Raw genomic sequence first — 26,339 nt, forward strand, 5'->3', positions numbered from 1 at the left:
GGGACAGATATGGGTGGAAGGGTATAGGGGAGAAGGAAGGTAGGTACTCCCCTGCCAAGAGCAAGAAAGAGAGGATAGAGGCTGGCCATGGGAAAGGAATTCCCCTGCAGCTCCATGGGAAGGACAGCTCTGCTCAGCCCTGCTGCAGCTGCAGGGAGGCTGCCCTGACCTCTCCCCTTCACCGCTCTCCCCACTGGCCCCAGGCCACCTTCACACAGGAACTGAGATAGCATCATTCTGAAACCCGAGAATGGTTTGAATATTGCTCAGGTACCAAGAGGTGTTGCATTGGGGGAGCCAGGGACCTGTTTCTTCTCCCATGCCCCTTGCAAACTAGTCTTGCTTTAGGGTACCTTTTGCACATCATTTGTAGCTCATTTGTATGTAAACACAACCCACAGGTTCTAATTGGGTCTGTACCTGGGCTTGGAAAAATGGCTATCAGTGGGGTCCTTCTGGATTCCCCCTGGCCCCCTCAGCTCTCCTTCTTGTCAAGGGTGTTGTCAGAGGGGCCTCCTGTCCTGCATCCTCCCTGCTATCCATTTGTGAAATCTTCTCCTCAGCCACCCTTCTCTATAGTTGGTAAGTCTGTGCCTGCTTCCCTCTCTGGGCATCTGCTCCCTTTTGACCTGTGCTGGTATGGGAGCTCTGGAAGCAGATGCCCTGTAGTTTCTTTGAGCCTTGGGACCACTAGGATGGGAACAGATATGGGTGGACATTGCCAAATGTCCTCCCCGTCTTTGCTTCTCACATGTCTACCAGGAAGGCCCTGCCTCTGCCTGTCCCAGCCCCCTGCCACCCACGAGGTTCACCCTGCCCCACCCTTGTCCTATCCACGGAGTCAGGTGAATCAGAGTCAAGCAGCCAGAGCCTTGAGAGCCTTTGAAGGGGAACTTTTGGTGACATAGATACTGTCAGTCCGAGGAGTCATAGCTGTGGCCTGAGGTCAGGATTCGGCAGGCCCTGGGACCATCAGAACAGGAAGGCCATCCTGACCAACCCCATCTCTTTGGTAGCCCAAGTCCTCCTGAGCCCTGGGCTCCAGATACCAGGCAGGGTGAAGGAGAGAGGGTTAGAAAAGAAGCAGCCAAGGGCCAGATCATCTGCGAGGGCTTCCTAGAGGAGGAGTAGACCAGACAGGAGAAGAATGGGGCCAGGGGAGGCTGGAGAGGAGAGACTCACATCTGGAGAACAGATGCCCAGGCCTCTGGCTCCTGCCAGTTGGTTAGGTAATTAGGCAGAGGGCTAATTAAGGAGGTCCAGGTGTTCATTAAAACCTCCCTAATTGGGTAGGAGGGGAGTTTAGCCAGGATAGGCCTCCAAACCTTAGATAGGGTCAGGTTAAGGTATTTTGTGCCTACCTAGGCCCCAGCTACCCCTTCCTCCAAAATCAGGGTCGAGTTCATGTTGTTGCCTCTGGGCTTTCAAAGACCCTGCAGCAATGTGGAATGGAGAGCAGAAGGAAAAAAGGTCAGTACACACTACGCCTGCTTTGTAGAGAGATTTGTGGTTAGATGGGAGGAAGGACTGCCTAAGGCAGGGGCATCTCCTCCTTTGGCAGTATTGGCACAGAGGTGGGAGCAGCAGTGGGGAAAGGGCCCTGGGAAGCATGGAATTATAAAAAGTGCTTTGGGCTAGCTTGATAGGGAGTGTGGATAGATGGGGCCTGGTCTTTTTAACCCTGACTTCTCTCTGTCAGACGATGCTCAGTGAATCTCTGTGGCTTCCCTGTCTTCTCAGCCCTGATCCCTCTCTCGTCCCAGCTCCCCCAGCTTGAGGCGGGGGTGGGGGGGGGGCGGTGTAGGAGATCAGCCAGGGAGCTGGTTGCCAGGCGACAGTTGCCTAAGCAACCCCATCCTCTCCATCTCCATGTGCTCAGGGCTGCTCCTTAGAAGACTTTAGAGTCTCACCCTCTGCACCAGCCAACCTGAGGGTGGGGAGGGTTGAGGACTAGGATACCAGGCGTGGTTGGAGGGTGGGTGGTGTCCAAATCTTCAGGGGCCGTTGGAAGAGGAAGGGTTCTAGCTCCACAGAGGATAGAGTGAGAGGAACTGGTACTGCAGCAAGACTATTGGAGGTTAGACTGCAAGAAGGACTTCTCACAGCGCCACAACAATGAAATAGTATTTTCTTCTTTTCAACAGACATTTCCTGACCTCCTTCTTACAGGAGATAGAGTAGTGAAAAAGACAGATGTGATTCCTGCCCTCATGAAACTTTATCCTCATGGAGGAGCCAGGCGTTAAATAAAAGCACAGGATCGTAGTTATTCACAATGGTGATAAGTGCTAGAAAGATTACAAGAGTGACTTTTCTGAGGGTCATGAAAACAAAGAGAGGTTTATCTTCCAGTTGGGAGGAGGAGGCAGTATTGGTCATAAGCTGACAGAGGTTACATCTCAGCAAGAATTTGGTTATGAACTAAAGGTGCTGAGAGGGAGATAGTAAAGGGGAGAGAGGGAAGGTAGATGCTCTAAATCAGAGGAGCCCAGTAGTTCCTGCATTTACCAGTCTAGATTGAGTTTTCAAGGCTAAGCCAGAGAATCCCATTTAAAAAGCCAACTATTGGTAGCCCCCTCCCCTTGCCCTCTGTGTGCCCTCCCCTACCTTCCCTGCCAAAGCCCACACCACTGTAGCTCTAGAAAGCGCGGTCTTTGGATTGCACCGGGAAGGAGGGAAGCTGAAATCCCTGGGCTGGAGCCTTTGCAATGGGAACTTGGCAGACACTGGGGTCACAGGTGAGGAATGGGGTGTCTGGAGGTGTTTGGGGCCCAGGTGTCTGGTGGGCCACTCAGGACTGGCTGGGCTGGTGTTGCTCTTGTCCCAGGGTACCAGTAGGAGGCCCAGGGCCCAAGGAGCACCTTGAGGACAAGGAGGAGGGGAAGAGGAGGCCGGACAGGTGGCTCACACCTCTAACCCCAGCACTTTGTGAGGCTGAAGCGGGAGGACTGCTTGAGCCCAGGAGTTCAAGACCATCCTGGGCAACATAGGAGGAGACTCTGTCTCTACAAAAGTCAAAAAATTGGCCGGGCGCAGTGGCTTATGCCTGTAATCCCAGCACTTTGGGAGGCTGAGGCGGGCGGATCACGAGGTCAGGAGTTTGAGGCCAACCTGACCAACATGGTGAAACCCCGTCTCTACTGAAAATACAAAAGTTAGCCAGGTGTGATGGCACGTGCCTGTAATCCCAGCTATGCAGGAGGCTGAGACAGGAGAATCGCTTGAATCAGGGAAGCAGAGGTTGCAGTGAGCCGAGATCACGCCACTGCACTCCAGCGTGGGCAACAGAGTGAGACTCCATCTCAAAAAAAAAAAAAAAAAAAAAGTCAAAAATTAGTTGAGCATGGCAGTACACACTCATGGTCCGAGCTACTTGGGAGGTGAGGTAGGAGGATCACTTGAGCCCAGGAGTTTGAACCAGCCTGAGCCACATAGCGACACCCTGTATCTACAAAAAAAAAATTATTAATAAATTATCTGGGTGTGATGGCACACACCTGTATTCTCAACTACTTGGGAGGCTGAGGCTGGAAGGTTGAAGCTGCAGTGAGCTGTGATTGTACATTCCAGCCTGAACAACCGAGCAAGACCCTATCTTAAAAAACAGCAACCACCACCAAAAAAAAAAAAAGAAAGGTAGGGGATCATTTGAAGAGCAATGCATTTATCTGCATTGTTTTCTGTAGATATCCAGGCAGAGCAGAAGCTCTCCAGCTAGGCTGGGGAGCAGTCTTGGTAATGGGGCCGGTATTCCCAGCTCCTCCCCAGTTCATAGATTCCATGTCTTCCCTCTCCCGCTTCCCTCATGAGCAAGAGACCAAGGATGAACTTTAGCATCTACTGTGGTACCTTAGGGGCCATGTTGAGTTGGGCTGGAAAGACTCCAGGGAAACTCAGCAGCCATTGGCAGTGGGAGCTGGGGGGTAGGGGTAGGGGTTGTTCTCTGTCATCAAACACCTCTACCCAGGTAGTGGGCAGTGGGTGCAGAGGATCAGACAGTGGATGGGGGTCTACATCCCTAGACTCTGCAGTAGGGTCTCTGGGCATGGGGCTCTATGGAAGGGGAGCTCTGGAGGGGAGGGTGGGCATTCTCTGGTCCAGGCTTCTCCCAGGACCCAAATAGAGTGGCTTTAGAAAGCCTGGGCCCCAGTTCACTGTCCTCTTCCAACATCTTCCAGAAAGCTCCACTTTTGATGCAAGGACTCCTGGAATCAGAACTGGAGGGGCCCTGAAGTCATTCCATGCCTCCATCCCATCCTGGGCCCTTCCAGTACCCAAGGACTCACCCAGCCTGTGTAGGCACTGCCCACACTGGAGAGAATGCACCTTTTCTAGCCCAGGCTGTGCTGCCATCCTTGAGCCCCCTCCCATCCTGTGGTGCCTCCTGGAGTTGTGCAGTGCAGGGCCTGTTTCTCCTCCTGGCTTTAGCATGGAGCTGTTCAACCAGTGGGCTGTGAGGGGGTTACAGGTGTCCTGAGAGAGCAAGTTCTCTGCCTGGTGCCTGCATCCGCCTGGCTGCCAGTGGCCTCCCCAGGGTGTATCATTTGGCCCTGTATTTTCTCTGTCTGCTTCAAGATGTGCAAGGTTGGGAAGCACTACTCTTAGACTGAACTTGGATTCTAGATGTGGCCCGTACCGCTAGAGCAGAAATCAGCAAACTATGGCCCATGGACCAAATTTGGCCCATGCCCATTTTTGTAAATGTAGTTGTATTGGATCACAGCCATGCTCATGCTCATTCGTTTGTGTGTTGCTGTCTGTTGCTTTCATGGTACAGTGACAGAGTTGAGTAGTTACAACAGAGATTGTATGGTCTGCAAAGCCTGAAATATTTACTATCTGGCCCCAAAATGTCCATCTCCTGGTCTAGAGGAATGGTTTCATTGTTTTAAGCAGCACAACTCTTTCTTTCCTCAAACAAAAATCTTAAGCTGGGCGTGTCCGAAGGTAGTGAGTTAACTCAATTGATTGTTCACAGTCAGTTACAGATCGAACTCCTTGTTCTACTCTTTCCTTTCTTCTCATTACTGCACTTGACTAGGCTTTTAAAAATAAAAAGAAACCTTAGGCTTAAGCTCACTGAGGAAACAGATTGGTGTGGAGGAACTCTAGTTGAAGGGAGATGTGGGTGCTACAACCCCAGGCCCCACTACAGGACTCCAGGCCCCAGCTCTGGTATGTTCTTGAGCCAGGGGCACCAGAGACATCCCATCCTGGCACCAGGTATACCATGCTTGTTGTTCACCAACTGGGCAGATGTCCTCTCAGCATTGTCTCCAGTCCAAGCTCCAGAATGGGAACCATAGTTCTAGGCCAGAGGAGCAGCTGGAACACCCGGGTGTCCATACTACAAGCAGGTTCTAGAGAGAAGAATGGGCCATGGGATATTCTCTGAGACCTGGACCCTTGGAAGCCAGGAGGTCCATTTACTCTGACCTAGAGCCTGAGGACAGCAGTGACCGAGGAGAAAGAGCCTGGGCCTTGGTGTGAGCTCCAGCTTGTGCCTGGCTGTGGCATACCATTCACTCAGACAGCATTGCCTTATGTTGAGGGTGGAGCTCAGATGCTGCCAGGCTCTACAGGGGTGCTGCGAGCCTGGCCTGTGTGCCCAGGGAGCAGGGCTGGGGGTTTTGGGGGCTCTCAGTCCTCTCATGACCCTCCCCTTCCAGGAGGCTGTGCAGAAGGTATCCTGCAGACCATGAACTGAGCACTGTTCCCAGACTGTTCATGAACACAGTGTAAGGTGTGCCAAGATCCACCACCCAGCGAGCCCCTCCCCTCCGTAGCACGAGGACCCTCGGAGAAGATGGGGAGGAAAAAGATTCAGATCCAGCGAATCACCGATGAGCGGAACCGACAGGTAGGGAAGTCTTAGAGCCACATGAAGCGGGTGAGGGCAGGGAGCAGGCCTCTGCCTCTGCTCCCTCCAGGCATTCCAAGAGGGCTTTGTGGAAGAGGGGAAACTATGAGCTATTACAGAAGGGGAAGGGAGATTGGGAGAAGAGGAACCCCAACCTCTTCACAGTTCTTGGAGCTCTGTGTCCCAGGACTCCAAGGCTCATCTGCTGCCACAGCTAGATGAGCCCATGTTCCCATCCCAGAGCCATATGCAAGCCTTAGGTCATACCCCCAGGCACTCCCCATTTCCCAGCAGGAATCCTCCCCCTCTTCTTCTCCACTGACCTCTTCATAGCCTCCAGCACAGAAGTGTGGAGTTCTGTCCACCTGACTCCTGCCCCTTCAGTGAGTTGGGCTCTGGGTTGTATCTCAGCTGTGTGTTGGCCTACAAGCACTAGCCTGGTCCTTCCCCAAACCAGGGACTCCTGAGACCGGGGGCTGTGTCACACTGAGAATGGGGGCTCCTGAGGGCAGGGGCAATATCCAGCCATCTGTAGGCTGGGACTCCCAGTCAGGCCTTAACTGAGCCAGATCTGGCCACCCACCCATCCTTCTCTGCAGGTGACTTTCACCAAGCGGAAGTTTGGCCTGATGAAGAAGGCGTATGAACTGAGCGTGCTATGTGACTGCGAGATCGCACTCATCATCTTCAACCACTCCAACAAGCTGTTCCAGTACGCTAGCACCGACATGGACAAGGTGCTGCTCAAGTACACGGAGTACAATGAGCCACACGAGAGCCGCACCAATGCCGACATCATCGAGGTGGGCCCACACACACAGGCACCAGGACACACCCCCTGCCTGCATCCACATGGACACGTGCCCGCATTGCATGTACACGCAGACCTGCCTATGCACACACCCTGATATACATGCCCCTTGTAGCCCCTCACCTGTGTGTACACACATACAAACCCTCCTCCCATCACACAAACCCAGGGCCTGAGGAGGAAGCAAGGGCAGTTCAGGTGAACAGGCCAGTGCCAGGCTGCCGGCCCACACCCACCCTGACCTCTCCAAAAGTCTATCTTCTGTCGTCCAGCGTGATGTAACATCTCTCTTACCTTCTTGCATCCTGTCTTTCTCTTTGTCTCTCTTTCCCCACTTCTCCATCTTTTGGTGTGCTTCTGCACCTGCCTCTTCCTTTTTTAAATCTCCCTCTTTGTTTCCATCTCTCCTGCTGTCTCTGTCTGTTTGTGGGCCTGGTGGTTCTATTTTCTGTTTCAAAGAGAGCCAACATTGTGAACTGTTGAAGGACATAGGCTTTGGAATTCAGCTCTGACCTTTATTGGCCACATGGCCTTGGGCAGGTGCTTAGGCTTTCCTGAGCCTTGGTGCCCACCTCCACAAAATGGGGCCAGTACCTGCTTTGAAGGGTGCTGTGTGAATTGAATGTCCCTGCTTCTCACACTGAGGTGCGTGCACCTTGGGGGTACAGAACTTGTGCTGACGAAGAGGGTGCCCGGGAAGCCACAGGCCTACTCAGAGATTTGGAGGAAAGTCCCTTATTTTTATGTTAGAGAAGACAGATTTACTCTAGACTAGAAGGTAAAATTTGCATTCATTTTAAAGACAAAGCAAGTATCTGTAAAGCTATTTTGAGCATGAAGAGGGCAGCTTTGGAGTCTACTGCAGATCCCCCAGCTGTGCCTCCACTGGAGTGTGGGGTGGTCACAGTAGGGACTCAGTGTTCATCCCCCTTTCCTTTTCCACATCCCATTCCCCACTCTTTCTGTCTCCATCTCTATTTCTCTCTTCCTCCTCTTCTCCTAAGCAGAGCCCAGGGGCTGGGATGAGCAGACCCCTGCCTACCTCCCCCTGGAGAACTCAGTACCTTCTGGTCAGGGCTTACCACAGAGTGGTCAGGCAGGGACTGGCCCAGGGCACCAGCCCCTTAGCCTATCCCCTGGAAGCCCCCTCCCTGCCTGTCACTTTGGAAGTACATGTCTCCCTGCCAAGGGCACCCCCAGGTTAGGCTCACCTTCCAGCCTTGTTCTCTGTGTTCCGATGGCTCCTACCAAGCCGATCTTCACACGGTGCCCCAGGAGGCACTGTCAGTGGGGAGGGGCAGGTTACATTGAGTCGGGCGGGGGAGATTCTGGGAACCCTGAGGAAGGAGGTCCGGAGAGAGAAGGGGGCCCTTAGGGAGGGGCTGGAAGGAACTCAGGTGAGGCGGGTGGGAAGGACTCTCACCCAGCTGATGGCAGTGGTGCGGTTACAGACCCTGAGGAAGAAGGGCTTCAACGGCTGCGACAGCCCGGAGCCCGACGGGGAGGACTCGCTGGAACAGAGCCCCCTGCTGGAGGACAAGTACCGGCGCGCCAGCGAGGAGCTCGACGGGCTCTTCCGGCGCTATGGGGTGAGCCCCACTCACTCTGTCTCTGTTGGCCCCCCCTTCCGGCCCCTTCCCCCCAGGCGCTGCACAAGAAGCACAGGGAATGTGAGAGCCCTGAGGTGGACGAGGTGTTTGCCCTGACCCCCCAGACGGAAGAGAAATATAAAAAGATAGACGAGGAGTTTGATAAAATGATGCAGAGTTATAGACTGGCCGTGAGTAGTCGCATGGAGCAGAGCCTCCCTGTGGTGCATGGTGTGGCTTCGCGCCCTGGCTCTCGGCTGCCCTGATGGGTGCTCCGCTCTGAGCCATGCTCGGGTTCTTAGTGACCTCTGAGGAACCTCTGACCTTGGTCATGATAAACCTGCATCCCTTGCTGAGACTCTACTGGGATGGAGCACAAGTTGTAAGTTGGAGAGGCCTGAAGTGTCCCCCTCGCCAGCAAGAAGTGTGTAGATGACATGAGATCCTTAGAGGACAGCAAAGTGGAGTGTGCTCTTTGTCCAGATGTTATTTTGGGGGAGAGGCCTGCTTGGGCTTTCTTTCATAGCCCAACCAGAGACACTCAGCCTTGTGTAGGGAAAGCAGAACTGCTGAAGGGGAAGACAGCGAGGTGGGGGTGAGCTCTCTCTGCAGCAGGCCACATGGGTGGAGACTGCAAGAGAAATGATGTCCCGACTTGTGGCATAAGCCTTTAACAGCCGTGTGTGTGAATCTGGGTCTGTTCTCAGGGCCTCTAACCTACTCCCCGTGTGTCCTGCCTGGCTGAGGACTAACCCACCTCCACTAGGGGGTGTCCCTGGTCCTGTCTGCAGTGAGCAGAGCCCTGTTCTCATTCTCTGGGCCAGAAATGGACCCAGAGCTTCTCCCTAAAGTTCTTCCTTGTTGGGAGTGGCAGGCAGGACTCCACAAGGGCACAGGGCAGGGAGCTTGAACTGCTGGCCCTAGGATGTGTAGCCCGGAAATGAGAAGAACCCTTGCCTGCCCTCCCAGGAAAAGTAGGATCCATGGAAGGGGTTGACCTGGCCTGATCCTGCCCCTCCATCTTTCTGTCTAGTCAGCTGTCCCGGCCCCCAACTTTGCCATGCCTGTCACCGTGCCCGTGTCCAATCAGAGCTCACTGCAGTTCAGCAATCCCAGCGGCTCCCTGGTCACCCCTTCCCTGGTGACGTCATCCCTCACAGACCCGCGGCTCCTGTCCCCCCAGCAACCAGCACTACAGAGGAACAGTGTGTCTCCCGGCCTGCCCCAGCGGCCAGCTAGTGCAGGTGAGTGGGCTGGCAGGTGGGTAGGTGAGGTGGAAATTAGATGTGATGGGGACTTTGGGATTCCATTTTCAACGGCGAGTATTTCTTTTCACCTACCACAGCATTCTCCCATTTATATGGCTCCTGAGGGAAGGGAGTATGACTCTTCCTCCTGGGGTCATCTCTTCATGTTCAGTCCCCAAGACTCACTCTTGAAGGGGGAGTGCTGTCAGCTCATCCTGGTTCTGTTTTTCCTCCAGGGGCCATGCTAGGGGGTGACCTGAATAGTGCTAACGGAGCCTGCCCCAGCCCTGTCGGTGAGTGCAGCTATCCTTCTACCTGGAGGTGGGGAGGGCTGCCCACTCAGTGGCCTCAGCAGGTCCAAGGACCAGGAAGGACCTAGATGAGAGGAGGGGAGAATCCCAGAGCCGGAACTGGATGAAGAGTCAGTTAGAGATTTTAAGCCCCTGGATTTTGTTTTCTGTAGCAATGATTGGTGTGGGTGATCAGCAGAGATGGAGGCTCAGGGAATTCTGGGCAAACTGTGAGAATGGGCCAGCATTTCTAGTTGGAGGGGAAGACCCAAGTTTTTGCAGTTGAGTGTGGTTGGGATCTGGAAGATGAGAATGCCGCGCGTTGCCCAGACAAACAATAGGGACAGACTCACGTAAACACTCACACAGTCTCTCACACACATACGTGCATTCTCCCTCTTACAGAAGTATCCAGATGTTAGATGTGCACTTGTGAGCACACATACATAAGCCACAGAAGAGGCCGGGCGCAGTGGCTCACGCCTGTAATCCCAGCACTTTGGGAGGCCGAGGTGGATGGATCACCTGAGGTCGGGAGTTTGAGACCAGCCTGACCAACATGGAGAAACCCCATCTCTACCAAAAATACAAAATTAGCTGGATGTGGTGGCTCATGCTTGTAGTCCCAGCTACTCAGGAGGCTGAGGCAGGAGAATCGCTTAAACTCAGGAGGTGGAGATTGTGGTGAACTGAGATCATGCCATTGAACTCCAGCCTGGGCAACAAGAGCGAAACTCCGTCTCAAAAAAATAAAAAAATAAGCCACAGAAGAAAGGCTGTCCCCCACCCCTGGCAGCCGACAGCCCCTCCTACCCTGTGCCGTTGTCCGGCTGGGTGACTGTGACTTCGAATGTCACGATTGACGTCACCCTGACATTCCTGCCATTCCCAGAGTGATCCGGGAATTGGGATGGAGGCAGGCACACACTTCCAGAGCAGCAGCGTGCTCTTAGGGGACAGAGCAAGGAGGCATTTCTGACTGTGGTCACCCTCACATCCTTGGACCTCAGCATCCCCCTGCTCAGTTTTGGAGCACTATGTAATACCTCCCTGGTGATAATTGTGTCACAGGGTCAGAGGAAATTAAAGGAGTGGGTGAGTGTCACCCTCTTCAAGGAGAAGGTCAGAGAAATGCTTGTAGAACTCAAGGGAGCAGTGATACATAGAGACCCTTGAGTCTAGCGTGTGGAAAGTGGGAGAGAGCACTCACTTGGCCTCCAGCCAGCTTTGTGGCCCTGGGCAAGTCGTTATACTTCTCCCAAGCATGCTCTAGTTTCCTCTTCTGTGAACAGGGCTAATGTCCTGTCTGTCTTGCAGAGTTAATGTGAGGATTAAATAAGATAATACATGTGTGAAAGGCCTGTGTGGATTGTAGAATATGGAGCAGATATAAAAGATTGTTATTACATTTGTTATTACCAGGCTAATTATGGTGGTGGCTGTGTTATCTGTCTCCCAGTGCCAATAACACCATCACCAACAGTGAATGGCTTGTTTCTCCCAAGCTGTTGGCAACTTGTCACGTGTTGATCCAAATCACATCATCCACCCCCAGCTCACGGCAAATGGAGCAGTCCGAGTGGTTGTTGGTTTGTCATGGTGACCAGGCTTCTCAGTGAGGCCCAGATTCCAGGCTGCCGCCCCTTCCACGTCCTGGTCATGGTGGGTCCTGTCTGGGGGAGACTATAGGATCTCAAAATGCTGGACTTCCTGCCTGTGGAGACTAAAGAATAGAGAAAACAGGGAGAGGCTTGGGTACAGAAGAACCTCTTGGCCGTCGCAGAGCCTAGAGGCAATGGTTGCTTTCCAGTTCTTCCCACAGACCTCAGAGTCCCATCACCGAGTCCCATCACATGCAGCTTGGAGTTAGGGAAACGAACCTAAAGATTCAGGAGTAAGGGGTACTTGCCTCCCATTATTCCCAAGACATGAAGTGTTTAGGGAATATCAGATAGCTCAGCCCCCACTCAAAGCCTGAGTGTGGCTTTGAAAGGTTCCAGGTGACAGGAGTATAGTGTGGGGAAGTTAACAGGGCTGAAGGGTAGGCCTATGTTTTTCCTTTTACCCTCATGTTGTCATTTCTCCAGGGAATGGCTACGTCAGTGCTCGGGCTTCCCCTGGCCTCCTCCCTGTGGCCAATGGCAACAGCCTAAACAAGGTCATCCCTGCCAAGTCTCCACCCCCACCCACCCACAGCACCCAGCTTGGAGCCCCCAGCCGCAAGCCCGACCTGCGAGTCATCACTTCCCAGGCAGGAAAGGGGTTAATGCATCACTTGGTAAGTGGGTGTCTGGGCCAAGGGTAGGGGCTGGGGAATGGAAGAGTAGGGACAGGGAAAAGAGCAGACCTCTAGCAGGAAAGATGAAGGCTAGCCAGCAATTAGGACTTCCCGGGAGAGATCATGGAAGCATGACTTTTTATGAGCTTTTTCTTCCCAGAGGGCCTTTTAAGAGGTTGCAACACAAGAAGTTCCAGCCTAAGGCACTAAAAAGGGACAGGAGGTGAGAGAGAAGGTTCTGTGATGGGGAGGGTCATAGACAGGATTTGCCACTACAGCAGAAGGGATGGGGGATTAGATTGTGAGCATTTCCTAACTGGTGGAGATTGGGATGGAGCGTCTCTGGAAGTCAGTCAGGACAGTGACTCTGCCTTTGTAGGCTGGGTAGAGCCATCCGACTCTCATGCAGAGAAGTGACTCTAACGGCTGTGGGGACAGAGGTGTGGGGGAGGGCAGTGGCCAGAGACTGAACATGCCCTTGGTTTTATTTCTGCTCTCAGACTGAGGACCATTTAGATCTGGTAAGTGAGGCTGTGAGCTTTTTGCTGTGGCTTTGAATTCTGGGTATTGCTCTGTGGTCCCTCAGCATGAAGTACGTGTGCGTCCTTGGCCTCTCGCCTGTGCGCAGACTATTGCTGCTGCTTCGCTTAGTTGCCAGGAGCTGTGCTTAGGTGCCAAGTGGGATTCAGAGGTGAATGGGGCGGGGGTGAGAGGTCAGGCGTGTGTGTGTGTGTGCCTGTGTGTACATGAATGTCTGCATGTAGTGTTACATTCATTCAGGCATGCCTTTCTCTGTATGTATGTGTGCGAGGGGGAGTGGGCCAGCCCAGGACTCAGAGGCCCCACCCTGATGCCTGTACTAGGCCCACTAGTCCTCTGACTCCACTCAGGCCCACACTGCATTCTTGGAATCCAGGACAGGATCCTTCTTAGGAGGGAAGTCAGCTGGAAGGAGAAGTCAGTGTTTCAGAGGAAGCCAAGGCCCAGGACCAGGCTGGACTTGACCTTCTTGGTGGGGGCTTCCCACCTCCCCTGTCTCCCTGTGCTTCCTCCTGCACTTAGTCCATGGCATGGGCACTCAGAGGCATGCACAGCTGCTCATTTTCCTCCTCTCTCTCACACACTTACATACACACCCCCAGCCAGGAGTGGGGCGGGGGCTCCTCCCTCCCCATCTCCCTGACGGGAGGCCAGAGAGGCTGGAAAAGGCAGGCAGGCTTTGGCGGCCAACACGGCGGCAGTTTCGGCCCCAGTGTGGAGTTGGAATAAACAAGTGACTCAGCGGCAGATGGAGCTGACAGCCCCACACACGTGTGTGCATACGCGCAGGCACACGCCACACCAGGCCCCACATTCCCCTCGCAGATGCCAGCACGCCTCTGCCGGGGCGTGTACTGCGTTGGGATGGATGGAGAGTGGGCTCCAGAGGGACAGGGCATGGACAATGTCTCCCTTCCCTCACTCTGCACTGGGAGGCTGGGCGAGTGTCAGTGCTGGGGCCACAGGGCCAGCACACGTGCCTTTATCTTTGCATGTGTGTTGGTGTCAGTGAATCTGTGTGTGCATGTTTCCCTCCATGGATCTGAGTGTCTCTGTGAATGCACCAACGTGTCTTTGTCTATCTGTGGGGGCCTCCGTGCTAAGACACCCCACCTTGGCTTTGGGATTCAGGGACCCCACCTTGGCCTCGGGATGGAGGGCCAGCATGAAGCTGCCCACCTATCAGCCACCTCCTGACAGACAGTTTTCTCCTACAGAACAATGCCCAGCGCCTTGGGGTCTCCCAGTCTACCCATTCGCTCACCACCCCAGTGGTTTCTGTGGCAACGCCGAGTTTACTCAGCCAGGGCCTCCCCTTCTCTTCCATGCCCACTGCCTACAACACAGGTGAGTGTTCATGTGACGTGCATGTGTGCACCTGGGCTTGGGGCAGGCAGTGGCCAGACAGAAATGCTAGATATCCCCTGGACAGGCCCCATCTGAGGAGGGCCATTGATTTGGGGGAGCCCGCACCTAATTATGGTTAACAGATTTAGCAAATAAAAGCAAAGAATGCTTTTAAATTCGAATTTCAGATAAAATAAGTAGTTTTTTAGTACAAGTATGTCCCAAAAACATTCTGCTAATGTATGTCCCAAAGACATATTTTATTTTTGGGTTTTTGTTGTTGTTTTTTTTTTCTTTTTTGGAACAGGGTTTCACTCTGTCACTCAGACTGGAGTGCAGTGGTGCCATCTTAGCTCACTACAGCCTTGAACTCCTGGGCTCAGGTGATCCTCCTGCCTCAGCCTCCTGAGTACCTGGGACTACAGGCACATGCCCCCATGCCTGGCTCTTTTTAAATTTTTTTTTGTACAGACAGGGTCTCTCTGTTGCCCAGGCTAGTCTCAAATTCCTGGTCTCAAGCAGTCCTTCTGCCTCAGTCTCCCAAAGTGCTGTGTTACCGACTGTGCCCAGCACCAAAGACATACTTATGCTAACAAATTACGCATTGTTTCATCTGAAATTCAAATTTAGGCTTTTTTTTTTTTTTTTTTAAGGCAGTCTCTGTCACCCAGGTTGGAGTGCAGTGTTGTGACCTTGGCTCACTGCAACCTTTACCTCCTGGGTTGAAGTGATTCTCATGCCTCAGCCTCCTGAGTAGCTGGGACTACAGGAACGCACCACTATGCCCAGCTAATTTTTATATTTTTAGTAGAGACAGGGTTTTGCCATGTTGCCTGGGCTGGTCTCAAACTCCTGAGTTCAAGTGATCCACCAAAGTGCTGGGATTACAGGCATGAGCCACCGTGCCTGGCCGGCGTTGTTTATTTTTTAAATAGTACTTAATGGAAGAGGGAGCCCCTGTCCTCAGGAAGCCTGCAGCCTGAGGAGGAGACAGGACAGAGGCAGGTCTGCAGATGATTCAGGCTGACCAATCTCTAGGCTCCAGGTATGAGGAGTGGTGAGGGGGACATGGTCAGTTCAGAAAAGCTTCCTGGAAGAGAATGAAGGAATGAGGGAGAAAAGATCAAGGAGGCTGAGGAGGCCAGAGAGAAAACACAGTCAGGGTCAGTTTGCCAGCTTCCTGGGAAAGCCAAATGGGGGCTCCAGGGCAAGGCGGAGGGGGAAGAAGAGCGTCTCTCCTCTAGTTTTGGCATGGTGGTGGAATGATGATGGGGGAGGGAAGGAGGAAGAGGGAGGAAGGTTGGAGAAGGGGATCTGAAGCTAAAGAGTCACTTAAGGACATGAGAAAGGTCTCTGGATAGAAGAATTCAGGTAGGACGCCCAGTGCCCAGGCCGTCCTGGGTCTCTAGGGCCATCCTGGCCTGTGTCACCCACTCACACCTGCACAGGAACAGTCTGTGATACTCTCAGCCATCCTTGCCTGTACTCTTAAGCCGCTGTGTCAGGAAGGACTTGCCATAGGAAACGCCTTGTCCCCTGGTTTCAGAGCATTCATGTGGCTGGGGAACCTGGGCTCTTTCCAGCTAGAGACCTCTGCCTTCCTCAGGTTCTCTCACATGTGAATGGTTATGTCAGGCCAGTTCCTATGGTGAGTTTAGTCTGGACCAAAAGACCCATAAACCTCTCCCCCTTCCCCAAGCCTCCCAGAGTTGCACCATGCTAGGTACCAGACACCAGTGCAAATACCCACAAAATCCCACCTCCTCCCCACGTGTGAAAATCCAGAACCCAGGCCGGGTGTGGTGGCTCACACCTGTAATCCCAGCACTTTGGAAGGCTGAGGCGGGCGGATCATGAAGTCAAGAGATGGAGACCATCCTGGCCACATGGTGAAACCCTGTCTCCACTAAAAATACAAAAATCAGCTGGGTGTAGTGGCGTGTACCTATAGTCCCAGCTACTCTGGTGGCTGAGGCAGGAGAATCATTTGAATCTGGGAGGCAGAGGTTGCCATGAGCCAAGATCGCACCACTGCACTTCAGCCTGGTGACAGAGTGAGACTCCCCCTCCAAAAAAAAAAGGAAAAGTTCAAACATAAAAAGACCGGGCACGGTGGCTCATGCCTGTAATCTCAGCACTTTGGGAGGCCGAAGTGGGCAGATCATGAGGTCAGGAGATCGAGACCATCCTGGCTAACACAGTGAAACCCTGTCTCTACTAAAAATACAAAAAATTAAGCCAGGTTTAGTGGAATGTGCCTGTAATCCCAGCTACTTGGGAGGCTAAGGCAGGAGAATCACTTGAACTTGGGAAGTGGAGGTTGCAGTAAGCCGAGATCACGCCACTGCACTCCAGCCTGGGCAACAGATTGAGACTCCATCTCAAAAAAAAAATAGCTGGGTGTAGTGGAACGTGCCTATAGTCCCAGCTACTTGGGAGGCTGAGGCAGGAGAATTGCTTGAACCTGGGAGGCAGAGGTTGCAGTGAGCCGAGGTCACACCACTGCACTCCAGCCTGGGTGACAGAGTGAGACTCTTGTCTCAAAAAAAGAAAAAAAAAAAAAATCCAGAACCCAGCCCTCTGTATAGGAAAGCCCCTCATGGCAGGTAAGAGAGCTGGAGGGACTGCCTCATGTTGAGGGACCAGACTCTGGCTTGTGTGTCTGTGTATAGCTACCACCCAGGTGTCTGTGAGCCCCTTCTCCCTTGTATGTGCACCCATGTGTGTGCCCAGCCCCAGGCTACTATGTCCTGGCAACTTCAGAGACAGCTGCTTCAGAAGACACACCCTGTGGGCCCGTCTCCCCATCTGTAAGAGGAGTGGGTAGACAGGAGGTCTATGAGGCTTTTCCAGCCCTGCCACTGGGCCTCTGGGGCCCAACCAAAAAAACCAGCCCTGAAGGCGGGGTGGCCTGGGGACAGTGACAGTTGGCAGAGGGCAACTCAGACCATTTTTTAGACCACTTTTCTGGAGCTGTTTATCAGGGACTGTATGAGGGTGGTTTTCTGTTTTTCTGCCATCTTCTTGGGCCCACAGTCTTTGTGAAGCTGGAGGAAAGTTAGTTGGTGTCAGCCAACCTAGGACAGGCACTCAGGAAGGCTAGACTTAAAGATTCTCATCTGTCACTCTGGCATGAAAGCAGTTTCTGCCCCTGGGCCACCCTTGGAGCCCTGCTGGGAAGTGTGTGAGATTTCTCATCTTCTCTCAGAGACCACAGGCTCCCTTTCCTCTTGTTACAGGAGCAGCTAAGCAGACCTCAGTTTAAACAGCAGGTGTTTTCAGGTGACCCTAGGTATATAAACAAAACCCAGTGAACACATTGCTGTTTAGTTATTCACTGTTTGCAGTCCTTGGCTGCAGTTCAAGTTCCGGCTGGGGGTAATCGGGCTATGGTAATGCCTCATGTGAGGACCTGGCCCCTTGTTGACACTGGCTGCAGAGGCCTGGCTGTGGTGGCTCTGGGAGCAGACCAGTAGGCTGCCAGGTGGCCTTGGGCCATGCTCCTCCTTGGGGAGCCAAGCCTCCCAGTAGATAGGGCTGGAATCTGGTGGGACGGTGCAGGGTTGGGAGCTAGTCTCCACCACTCACTCACTGAGGGACCTTGGGCTACACTGTTCTGGGCTTGGCTTCCTAGTTTGTAAAACAAGTGTTAGAAATAGTTGATTCTGGCTGGGCGCCGTGGCTCACGCCTGTAATCCAAGCACTTTGGGAGGCCAAGGTGGACGGATCACGAGGTCAGGAGTTCAAGACCAGCCTGACCAACATGGTAAAACCCCGTCTCTACTAAAAATACAAAAGTTAGCCAGGTGTGGCGGTGTGCGCCTGTAGTGCCAGCTATTTGGGAGGCTGAGGTAGGAGAATCACTTGACCCTGGGAGGCAGAGGTTGCAGTGAGCCGAGATCACGCCACTGCACTCCAGCCTGGGTGACAGAGCGAGACTCTGTCTCCAAAAAAAAAAAAAGAAATAGTTGATTCTAGGGCCTGTTTCTGCCCTTGCTCTGCTTTTTAAATAAGCATTTCAAAACTCCTGGCCAACGTTAGGAGACTAGAGCCAAGCACAGATCCCCCTCTAGAGTGAGATTTAAAGGTAATAGAGTCCTGAAGTACTGTCTTATCTCTGCCACTGGCTTGCTCCATGACCTGGAGCCTGTTCCTCAAACTTGAGGCTGCAGTTGCCTTATTTGTAAAGTAATAATAGGTAAATCTTTTGATTATTTTCTATGAACCAGACACTGTTCTACATGCTTTTTGTGTACTAACTTGCTCAGTCCTCACAACAGCTGTGTGATGTAGGTAGGATTATTACCTCCAGTTTATAGTCAGAGTAAGTAACTTACCCAAGGTCACATGGCCTAAGTGGAGGTAGCCTGGAAGTTTGACCTCATAGCTCATGCCTTTAACCTTATTGCTATATTGCAGAGATAATACTATCTTCCCTGCATGAAAACAGAGGGCTGGAGCAAATGACTCGCTGAGTAATAGCATAGTGTTGGAGTATTAGGATGATTGAGGGATGCGTTCCACATCACTGCCCTCCCACTACCACAGTGCAGCCTCAGGGAGGACCTTTTCTTTCTTTCAGAAATTCTTTTTTTTTTTTTTTTTGAAACAGTCTTACTCTGTCGCCCAGGCTGGAGTGCAGTGGTGGTGAGATCTTCACTCATTGCAGCCTCCACCTCCCAGGTTCAGGCGATTCTCCTGCCTCAGCCTCCCGAGTAGCTGGGATTACAGGTGCACGCCACCACCTGGCTAATTTTTTGTATTTTAATAGAGATGGGGTTTCACCATGTTGGCCAGGCTGGTCTTGAACTAGGGAGGACGTTTTCTAAACTCTCCCAAACAGGATACAGCATGAAACAACAGCGCTGTGTAAATTATGAAACATTCCGTGATTCTATTTATTCTGTGACAGTGCAAACATCAGTTTCTTCTTTAAGGTAGACGTTTTATGATGTAATGAACACCCCCTCATGGGGAGATCTGCTGGAACCTTGACCAGCTGTGCTTCCGGCATGGTGCCCTTGCAGCCCCTCTGCCCCATGGGCATGAGGCCTCAGGGGCTAATTTGTGTCCTCTGTGTTTACGTGTGTGTGTGGGCACAGCAGCTCAAACCCTGCTGCTATAAATTTTAGGTATTGACAGTTGAGGAGGCTTGGGGGCTGTGCCGGAGGTGGAATAGTAGTTGCAGGGATTTGCCTCTGAAGCCCTATTCACCAAGCTTTTACCAGGGCTCCCCACTACCTTAGAAAGGCAATTGGAGCTTTGGGCAGTGGGATATCATAGTCAATGAGGCTTATTCAAGGTGTTATAGTTGCTAATTGAAAACTTTACCAGTACCCACCAAGATGACTTGAAATATAATTGGCATTGGCAGTTTTTGACAGTTTCTACAGAGACTGAACCAAAAAAATATAAAAAAGGCAGTTGGAGACTTGCCAGGTGAAAAAAGACGAGTTAGACATAGACCTTCTCTACTTATGTTTTTCCATCTTTTTATTTTTTTAATTGTTATTATGAAAGTGATACCTACACATGATTTTTGTTTGTTTGTTTGAGACAGGGTCCCACAGGCTAGAGTGCAGTGGCATGATCATAGCTTACTGCAGCCTCAGCCTCCCAGGTTCAAGCAAGTCTCCTGCCTCAGCCCCCTGAATAGCCGGGACTACAGTGCATGCCACCAAACCTAGCTAGTTTTAAGTTATTTGTAGAGATGGAGTCTCTTCATGTTGCCCAGACTGGTCTCAAAGTCTGGGCTCAAGTGATCCTTCTGCCTTGACCGCTCAAAGTGCTGGGATTACAGACATGAGCCACTCGCCCAGCTGACTTTTTTTTTTTTTTTTAAGTTCAACACTATTTTTAAAAACCACCTTGGTGGGGCACAGTGGCTCACGCCTGTAATCCCAGCACTTTGGGAGGCCACGGCGGGCGGATCACGAGGTCAGGAGATTGAGACCATCATGGCTAACACGGGTGAAATCCCGTCTCTACTAAAAATACAAAAAATTAGCCAGGCGTGGTGGCGGGCATCTGTAGTCCCAGCTACTCAGGAGGCTGAGGCAAGAGAATGGCGTGAACCCGGGAGGCGGAGCTTGCAGTTAGCAGAGATGGTGCCACTGCACTCCAGCCTGGGGGACAGAGCAAGACTCCATCTCAAACAAACAAACAAACAAACAGACCACCTTGGTCGGACGCGGTGGCTCATGCCTGTAATCCCAGCACTTTGGGAGGCTGAGGTGGGCAGATCACTTGAGGTCAGGAATTTGAGACAAGCCTGGCCAACATAGCGAAACCCCATCTCTACTAAAAATACAAAAATTAGCTGGGTGTGGTGGCATGTGCCTGTAATCCCAGCCATTTAGGAGGCTGAGGCAGGAGATTTGCTTGAACCTGGGAGGCAGAGGTTGTAGTGAGCCAAGATCGCACTGCTGCACTCCAGCCTGGGCAACAGAGTGAGACTCCATCTCAAAAAAACAAAAACCACATCTTTTCATTCCGTTAAAACACAGCACCTCGGCCGGGCGCGGTGGCTCAAGCCTGTAATTCCAGCACTTTGGGAGGCCGAGACGGGCGGATCACTAGGTCAGGAGATCGAGACCATCCTGGCTAACACGGTGAAACCCCGTCTCTACTAAAAATACAAAAACTAGCCGGGCAAGGTGGCGGGCGCCTGTAGTCCCAGCTACTCGGGAGGCTGAGGCAGGAGAATGGTGTAAACCCGGGAGGCGGAGCTTGCAGTGAGCTGAGATCTGGCCACTGCACTCCAGTCTGGGCGACAGAGCGAGACTCCGCCTCAAAAAAAAAAAAAAAAAAAAACAGCACCTCATGGTTATTATGACTTAGGTTTCTTTAACTCTGAGTACCATCTTCACCGAATTTTTGTGGTCTTCTTGAATTCTTTACATCTGTCATTACATACTCCCTGTCCCCTCATCCCCACCGTCTTCCTGGAGGCAGCTCCCTCATAGGAGCCTTTGTGCTCTCCCCAACTCCAGGTTCATCCTCACTTTTCCTCCATGCAGATTACCAGTTGACCAGTGCAGAGCTCTCCTCCTTACCAGCCTTCAGTTCGCCTGGGGGGCTGTCACTAGGCAACGTCACCGCCTGGCAACAGCCACAGCAGCCCCAGCAGCCGCAGCAGCCACAGCCTCCACAGCAGCAGCCACCGCAGCCACAGCAGCCACAGCCACAGCAGCCCCAGCAGCCGCAGCAGCCACAGCCTCCACAGCAGCAGCCACCGCAGCCACAGCAGCCACAGCCACAGCAGCCTCAGCAGCCGCAACAGCCACCTCAGCAACAGTCCCACCTGGTCCCTGTATCTCTCAGCAACCTCATGTGAGTCCTAGGGAGACTCCATGTGAGTGTGTGGGAAGGGAGAATTGAGGAGCGGGAAGAGGAGGGGCCTCTTGGGAGCTGGGTTCCCTGCAGGGTTCTAGTGGACATCCTGTGAGGCTGTGCACTGCACAGTCTGTTAGGCAACAGTGGCACCCCTGGGGTCTCTTGTATAGACCGAAGAGGCTCACCCTGAACCCCTTCTGAGAGCCAGCCCCAGGGTAGGGGGTGGGAGGTGGGGGCCCCTGGGTTGCAGAAGATGACATGGGATGGAAAGAGAACTAATATTTCTTATTTCCCTTCTCTTCCCTTCATTCGACCCTCTTCTGATCACTCTCCATCCAATTGCCTCTCCCCAATACCCCATCCCCCATATTCTCATCCTCTGTTCTCTCCCACTTTCTGTCTGGTGTCCTATCCCTTGTTCTGTCACTCACCCCCTCTGTCTTTACCCCTTGTACCCCATTTCCACTGCCTGCCTCCAGCCCGGGCAGCCCCCTGCCCCACGTGGGTGCTGCCCTCACAGTCACCACCCACCCCCACATCAGCATCAAGTCAGAACCAGTGTCCCCAAGCCGTGAGCGCAGCCCTGCGCCTCCCCCTCCAGCTGTGTTCCCAGCTGCCCGCCCTGAGCCTGGTGATGGTCTCAGCAGCCCAGCCGGGGGATCCTATGAGACGGGGGACCGGGATGACGGACGGGGGGACTTCGGGCCCACACTGGGCCTGCTGCGCCCAGCCCCAGAGCCTGAGGCTGAGGGCTCAGCTGTGAAGAGGATGCGGCTCGATACCTGGGTACTGTAGCATCACCTCTCCTGTCTGCCAGTGTCTGCTACACCCAGGGACTGCCCCGCGTGCCCCTAACCTGTTTTATTTCCCACCCAAGAGGCCTTGTGGCCGGCTAGCCCTTCCGCCAGCCCTTCTGGGGCAGCACCCCTTCACCCCTGCCAAAGGCCCATCTTCTCCCTCCCTCCAGCATTAGTCCTTCTGCTCGATGACTTCCTCCCCTCACAGCTGGCCCTGCCACTAGAATCCTGGCCCTATGGGGAGAGGGGAGTGGGGGGTGCATACCTGTAGCCTGGGCCACCCCCTCACACCCCCTTCTCCATCTCCTCTCTTCACAGACATTAAAGTGACGATTCCCACTCCCCTCCTCTCAGCCTCCCTGATGAAGAGTTGACAATCTCACCGCCCGCCCTTCCCTGCCCCGAGCTCCTCCCGCTCGACCCCCACTTCCTTTCTTGTGCTCCGTGTCCTGTTGACGGTTACATTTGTGTATAATTATTATATTATTATTATTATTATTATATTTTTTTTAATTTGGATTCTCGCTTTGGAGAGGGGGATGCTCTCATCCCCTCTTTCTGTACCCCCCACCATTTTCACTGGCTGGGGGGGGCTCTCTTTTTCGCGGGAAGGGGGGACACTTTGCACGTTGTACACATATGCTGCAGGAAGGGGGTGGGGGGCCCAATAGGCCTTTGGGAAAGGACAGGTGCCGAGCCCTGCATGTGAAGCCCTCCCACCCCACCCCCAGATAGAGGGAAATAACCAAAAAACTACCAAACAACAGAAACCCACACTCTAGACTGAAACCCCAAAGTGGGCTTGATGGGTGGGTTTGTGTTTCAAGGGGAAAGTGAGGCAGAGGTTCTGAAAAGGGTCTCTGTTTTTGGGTTCATGTAGCCGTAGGCACATGGAACAGAATACCTAAGCCTGGCCCCCAAATGCCCCTGCACACACACGTGCCACACCTGTGCTGATTCTTGTGTGTGCTGCACCCCCAAGGTGTGTGGGTGCTGCACCCCCAAGGTGTGTGGGTGCTGGCTGAGCTTTGGGCTGGGACGGTAGCCTGGGAATCTGAGGCTGGGGACAGGGGTTTGAGGTGGGGGCCTCTCTGGAAGCACATTTGGAGAGAAAGACAGAGAGCCATGAGGAGAGGGCTGAGGAGGGCAGAAGGGCTAGGCAGGGGGCAAATTGGGCCCCTCCCTTCCCCAGCTTTTCTCTAAGATATACAGTGCAATAGCTCCCCACCCCTCAGTTGACACCAGCCCTGTAAAGCTGGCCACAGTGTGCAGGGAGAATGGGGAGAGGGTCTTCAGTGAGGTGGCTGGGGTGAGAGTCGGCCTGGACTTCCCTGGGGTGCTCCAGGCCAGAGCTCTTTCATCGGGGCGAGTGTGGTGAGGGATGTCCTTGGCCTTGCACACACACTACCTGGGGGAGTGGGCACTGGGGTGGTCTGTGGGGTGGGAGGTCCTACGGATGGGTCCGTAGAGGTCCCACCTCCCTCATTCCTCCTTGGCCCCTCTCCCTAGCTTCTCCTGTTAGCTCCTTCTGCTCCTGACCCTGCCTTCTTGCTCTTGGCGCCCCCATTGTCTCTGGCTACCTCCTTGTCCCACCACCTCCAGGCCGCATCCCACCTTCCCTCTTGGCTACTGTAATTGTAAATAGCGACCTTTGGAAAACGTTAGCGGTGTAACAGTCCAGGAAACTGTTTTTTTGTTGTTGTTGTTGTATTGATATGAAATGAGATTCTATTTTTGTCAAAGTATATTGTAATAATAATGACTCAAACGGCCCGTACTGTACAGATGAGATTCTTCTGCTGTTGTTCTTGCTCCCCTCCCCTCCTCTGAGTCCGCCCCTCTCTGCTGCCTCCTCAGCGGGGCAGTGGGCAAGGGGCCCAGGGGCAGCCGAAGTACGGGGTCCTGAGACCTCAGGCAGGATGGGAGATCAAACCAGAGGGGGCAGGCTCCCAGCCTGCTCTCTAGGATCACCCCCCGCCCTAAGGGGCCTGGCCTGGGGTGACGTAGGCAGGCAGACTGTCTACCCCACTCCTTCACACAAGCCCAGCTCCTCTTCCCAAGGGGTGCGGTGCTCCCTTGGGGTTTCCTCCCAGTTGGAGAGTAGAGTTAGACAAGGCCCAGTTTTGTGTTAGCTGACCGTCTTTGCCCGCCTCTATGACCCAGCCTCTTGCAGTATTCCCATACTTGATGCAGGGAAGGAACCAGAAGCAGAGGAGCCTCTATGCAGGTACACACGTGTACCTGAGTGTGTTCATGAGGGCATCTGGTGTTTATGTGTCTGAGTGTAACTTTGTATTTATGTGTGTGTGTGTGTCTGGTTGCACGGGTGTACCTTTGTATTTATGTGTGTATGTGGTTGCATGGGTGTGCCTCTGTGTGTCTCTGAGCCTGGCCGAGTGTGTATGCAAATCTGTGACTGGAGCTCTAGGAGCATCTCTGTGTCTGAGTGTGCCTGGTGTGTGTTTACAAAGGGACAGTTGGCTGCTCCAGGTCCACAGCCCTGAGACCTCAACTCCCATCTTCCCTACTCCTTTCCCTGTGTTCACTCTCAGCTCTGACGCATTGAACTGCAGTTGGGGGGATTGACAGGTAGCCCTCTGTGCTTCTCCCTGCAGCCCTACCTCTGCCAGGGCCTCTGCCTCCAGGGACCTCTGCTTCCACCCACATTTTTCCACTTAGTCGCCCACGCTTGACACACAGTTCCTGGAGTACCCTCTTTCCCCGACCCCAGACCTGCTTTCAGAGCAAAACTCAAGTCCCTCTTCCTCCGTGAAGCTTCTCCCTCAGCTGAGCAGTGATCCGTTCTTACTCTTTTTTTTTTTTTTTTTTTTTTTTTGAGACAGAGTCTCGTTCTGCCCCCAGGCTGGAATGCAGTGGTGGGATCTCAGCTCACTGCAAGCTCTGCCTCCTGGGTTCACGCCATTCTCCTGCCTCAGCCTCCCGAGTAGCTGGGACTACAGGCGCCCACCACCACGCCCGGCTAACTTTTTTGTATTTTTAGTAGAGATGGGGTTTCACCATGTTAGCCAGGATGGTCTCCATCTCCTGACCTCGTGATCCGCCCGCCTCGGCCTCCCAAAGTGCTGGGATTACAGGCGTGAGCCACTGCGCCCAGCCCCGTTCTTACTCTTAACCCCAATCCACTGACTGGGTGGGGGCAGCACGTCCAGCCTTCCCACCTCCCCTGCAGGCTTCTAGAGGGAGTTTCAAAAACTGATGAGCCTCGATCCAGGGCTTGAAAGAAGCCAGGGTGTAATCTTGTTCATGCATGCATCCCCAGAGCCTCGCCCAGTGCCTGGCACATAGTAGGCACTCAATAAATGCTGAATGGGTGAATGGTTGAATGATAGGTGCTCAATAAATGAATGACTGGCCTTCCCTTCTCAGGCTATTCCCACCATTAGTCTGCCCACCTTTCTAGACTGGGCTTGGCCACCATTAAACACGGGGTGGGGGTGAGGGCCCCTGCAGTTCATGGTGCAATATTCACCAGTTTTGCCCTCTGCCTCATAAAGGCAAACCTGGCTTTTGATTACCATGTGTGGATGTTTCTGTGTCCTTTCTTCTCTGTCCCTGGGGACAGGGTGGTCTGTGAATATGTGACATTTCTGCAGTTCAGTATCCGAAGGTTTCTCTTGGGGGTAGGGGCTCCTGGGCGGCCAGATGAATTGGGTCCCTGGGAACCCAGACCTCAGATGGGGACTTAATGGCTTCTTCCTCTGAAGCCAAATTCGCCTCCACCCACTCCCTCTGAAGAACTGGGCATTTGCCAAAGTAACCACTGGAGTCATCTAATGGCCCTCCCTTCCCCAGGTTTCCCACAGCTTTCAGGGACAGTAGGCAAGAGGACCCCCCCCACCACCACCTCAATGGAACACACCATCCTCCCCTCTCAACAGCACACTCAGTGCAGCGAGACTGACCCCTGACCCCCTTCCAACCCTCCCCACCTTGGACAGGAAGGAAGTAATGCACCTTCTCTTGCTGATTATTTATTTGTTTGGAGAGACAGAAATGTAAAAGTGTATCTAGAAATATCTATATCTCTATATATTTTTAACTGACTCTTTGGAATCCCCTGGGGTGGGGTGAGGGGTAAGTTTAGGCTTTGGCGGAGGGGAGGAGACATGGAGCCTGGGAACTCCTTGTTCTCCCCTCTGCTGCCTCTCCCCACCCCTTAAAGCAGTTGGTAGAAGGAATGGCATTTGTATGGGGGGAGGGAGGCTGGAATGGAGAATCTGGATT

At 53.2% G+C, this 26,339-nt stretch overlaps 1 protein-coding gene and 1 non-coding gene across 7 annotated transcripts in view; both read left to right on the plus strand.

The window, feature by feature from the left end:
* The window catches only part of MEF2D (myocyte enhancer factor 2D), a 35,724-nt gene extending 11,848 nt beyond the window's left edge, over positions 1-23,876 (plus strand). Inside the window, exons 2-13 of one of the 6 annotated variants that reach the window (XM_033198509.1) lie at positions 5,670-5,860; positions 6,460-6,663; positions 8,123-8,260; positions 9,294-9,504; positions 9,744-9,800; positions 11,885-12,075; positions 12,576-12,596; positions 13,833-13,962; positions 20,982-21,141; positions 21,214-21,294; positions 21,777-22,083; positions 22,413-23,876. In XM_033198509.1, coding sequence (XP_033054400.1) covers positions 5,807-5,860; positions 6,460-6,663; positions 8,123-8,260; positions 9,294-9,504; positions 9,744-9,800; positions 11,885-12,075; positions 12,576-12,596; positions 13,833-13,962; positions 20,982-21,141; positions 21,214-21,294; positions 21,777-22,083; positions 22,413-22,424 — 1,566 coding nt within the window. In that variant the 5' untranslated portion in view covers positions 5,670-5,806 and the 3' untranslated portion in view covers positions 22,425-23,876. Of the gene's footprint in view, positions 1-5,669; positions 5,861-6,459; positions 6,664-8,122; positions 8,261-8,316; positions 8,452-9,293; positions 9,505-9,743; positions 9,801-11,884; positions 12,076-12,575; positions 12,597-13,832; positions 13,963-20,981; positions 21,295-21,776; positions 22,084-22,412 lie in introns of all 6 variants that reach the window. The other 5 variants (XM_033198506.1, XM_033198504.1, XM_033198505.1 and 2 more) reach the window with 5 other exon arrangements.
* On the plus strand, positions 19,221-19,358 carry LOC117076919. Its single transcript, XR_004434538.1, has one exon. It is a non-coding gene; the product is annotated as a U4 spliceosomal RNA (small nuclear RNA).
* Positions 23,877-26,339: the final 2,463 nt, after the last annotated feature.

This window comes from Trachypithecus francoisi, unplaced genomic scaffold, assembly GCF_009764315.1.
Source record: "Trachypithecus francoisi isolate TF-2019V2 unplaced genomic scaffold, Tfra_2.0 Lachesis_group5, whole genome shotgun sequence".
In the NCBI taxonomy this organism is placed as follows: domain Eukaryota; kingdom Metazoa; phylum Chordata; class Mammalia; order Primates; family Cercopithecidae; genus Trachypithecus; species Trachypithecus francoisi.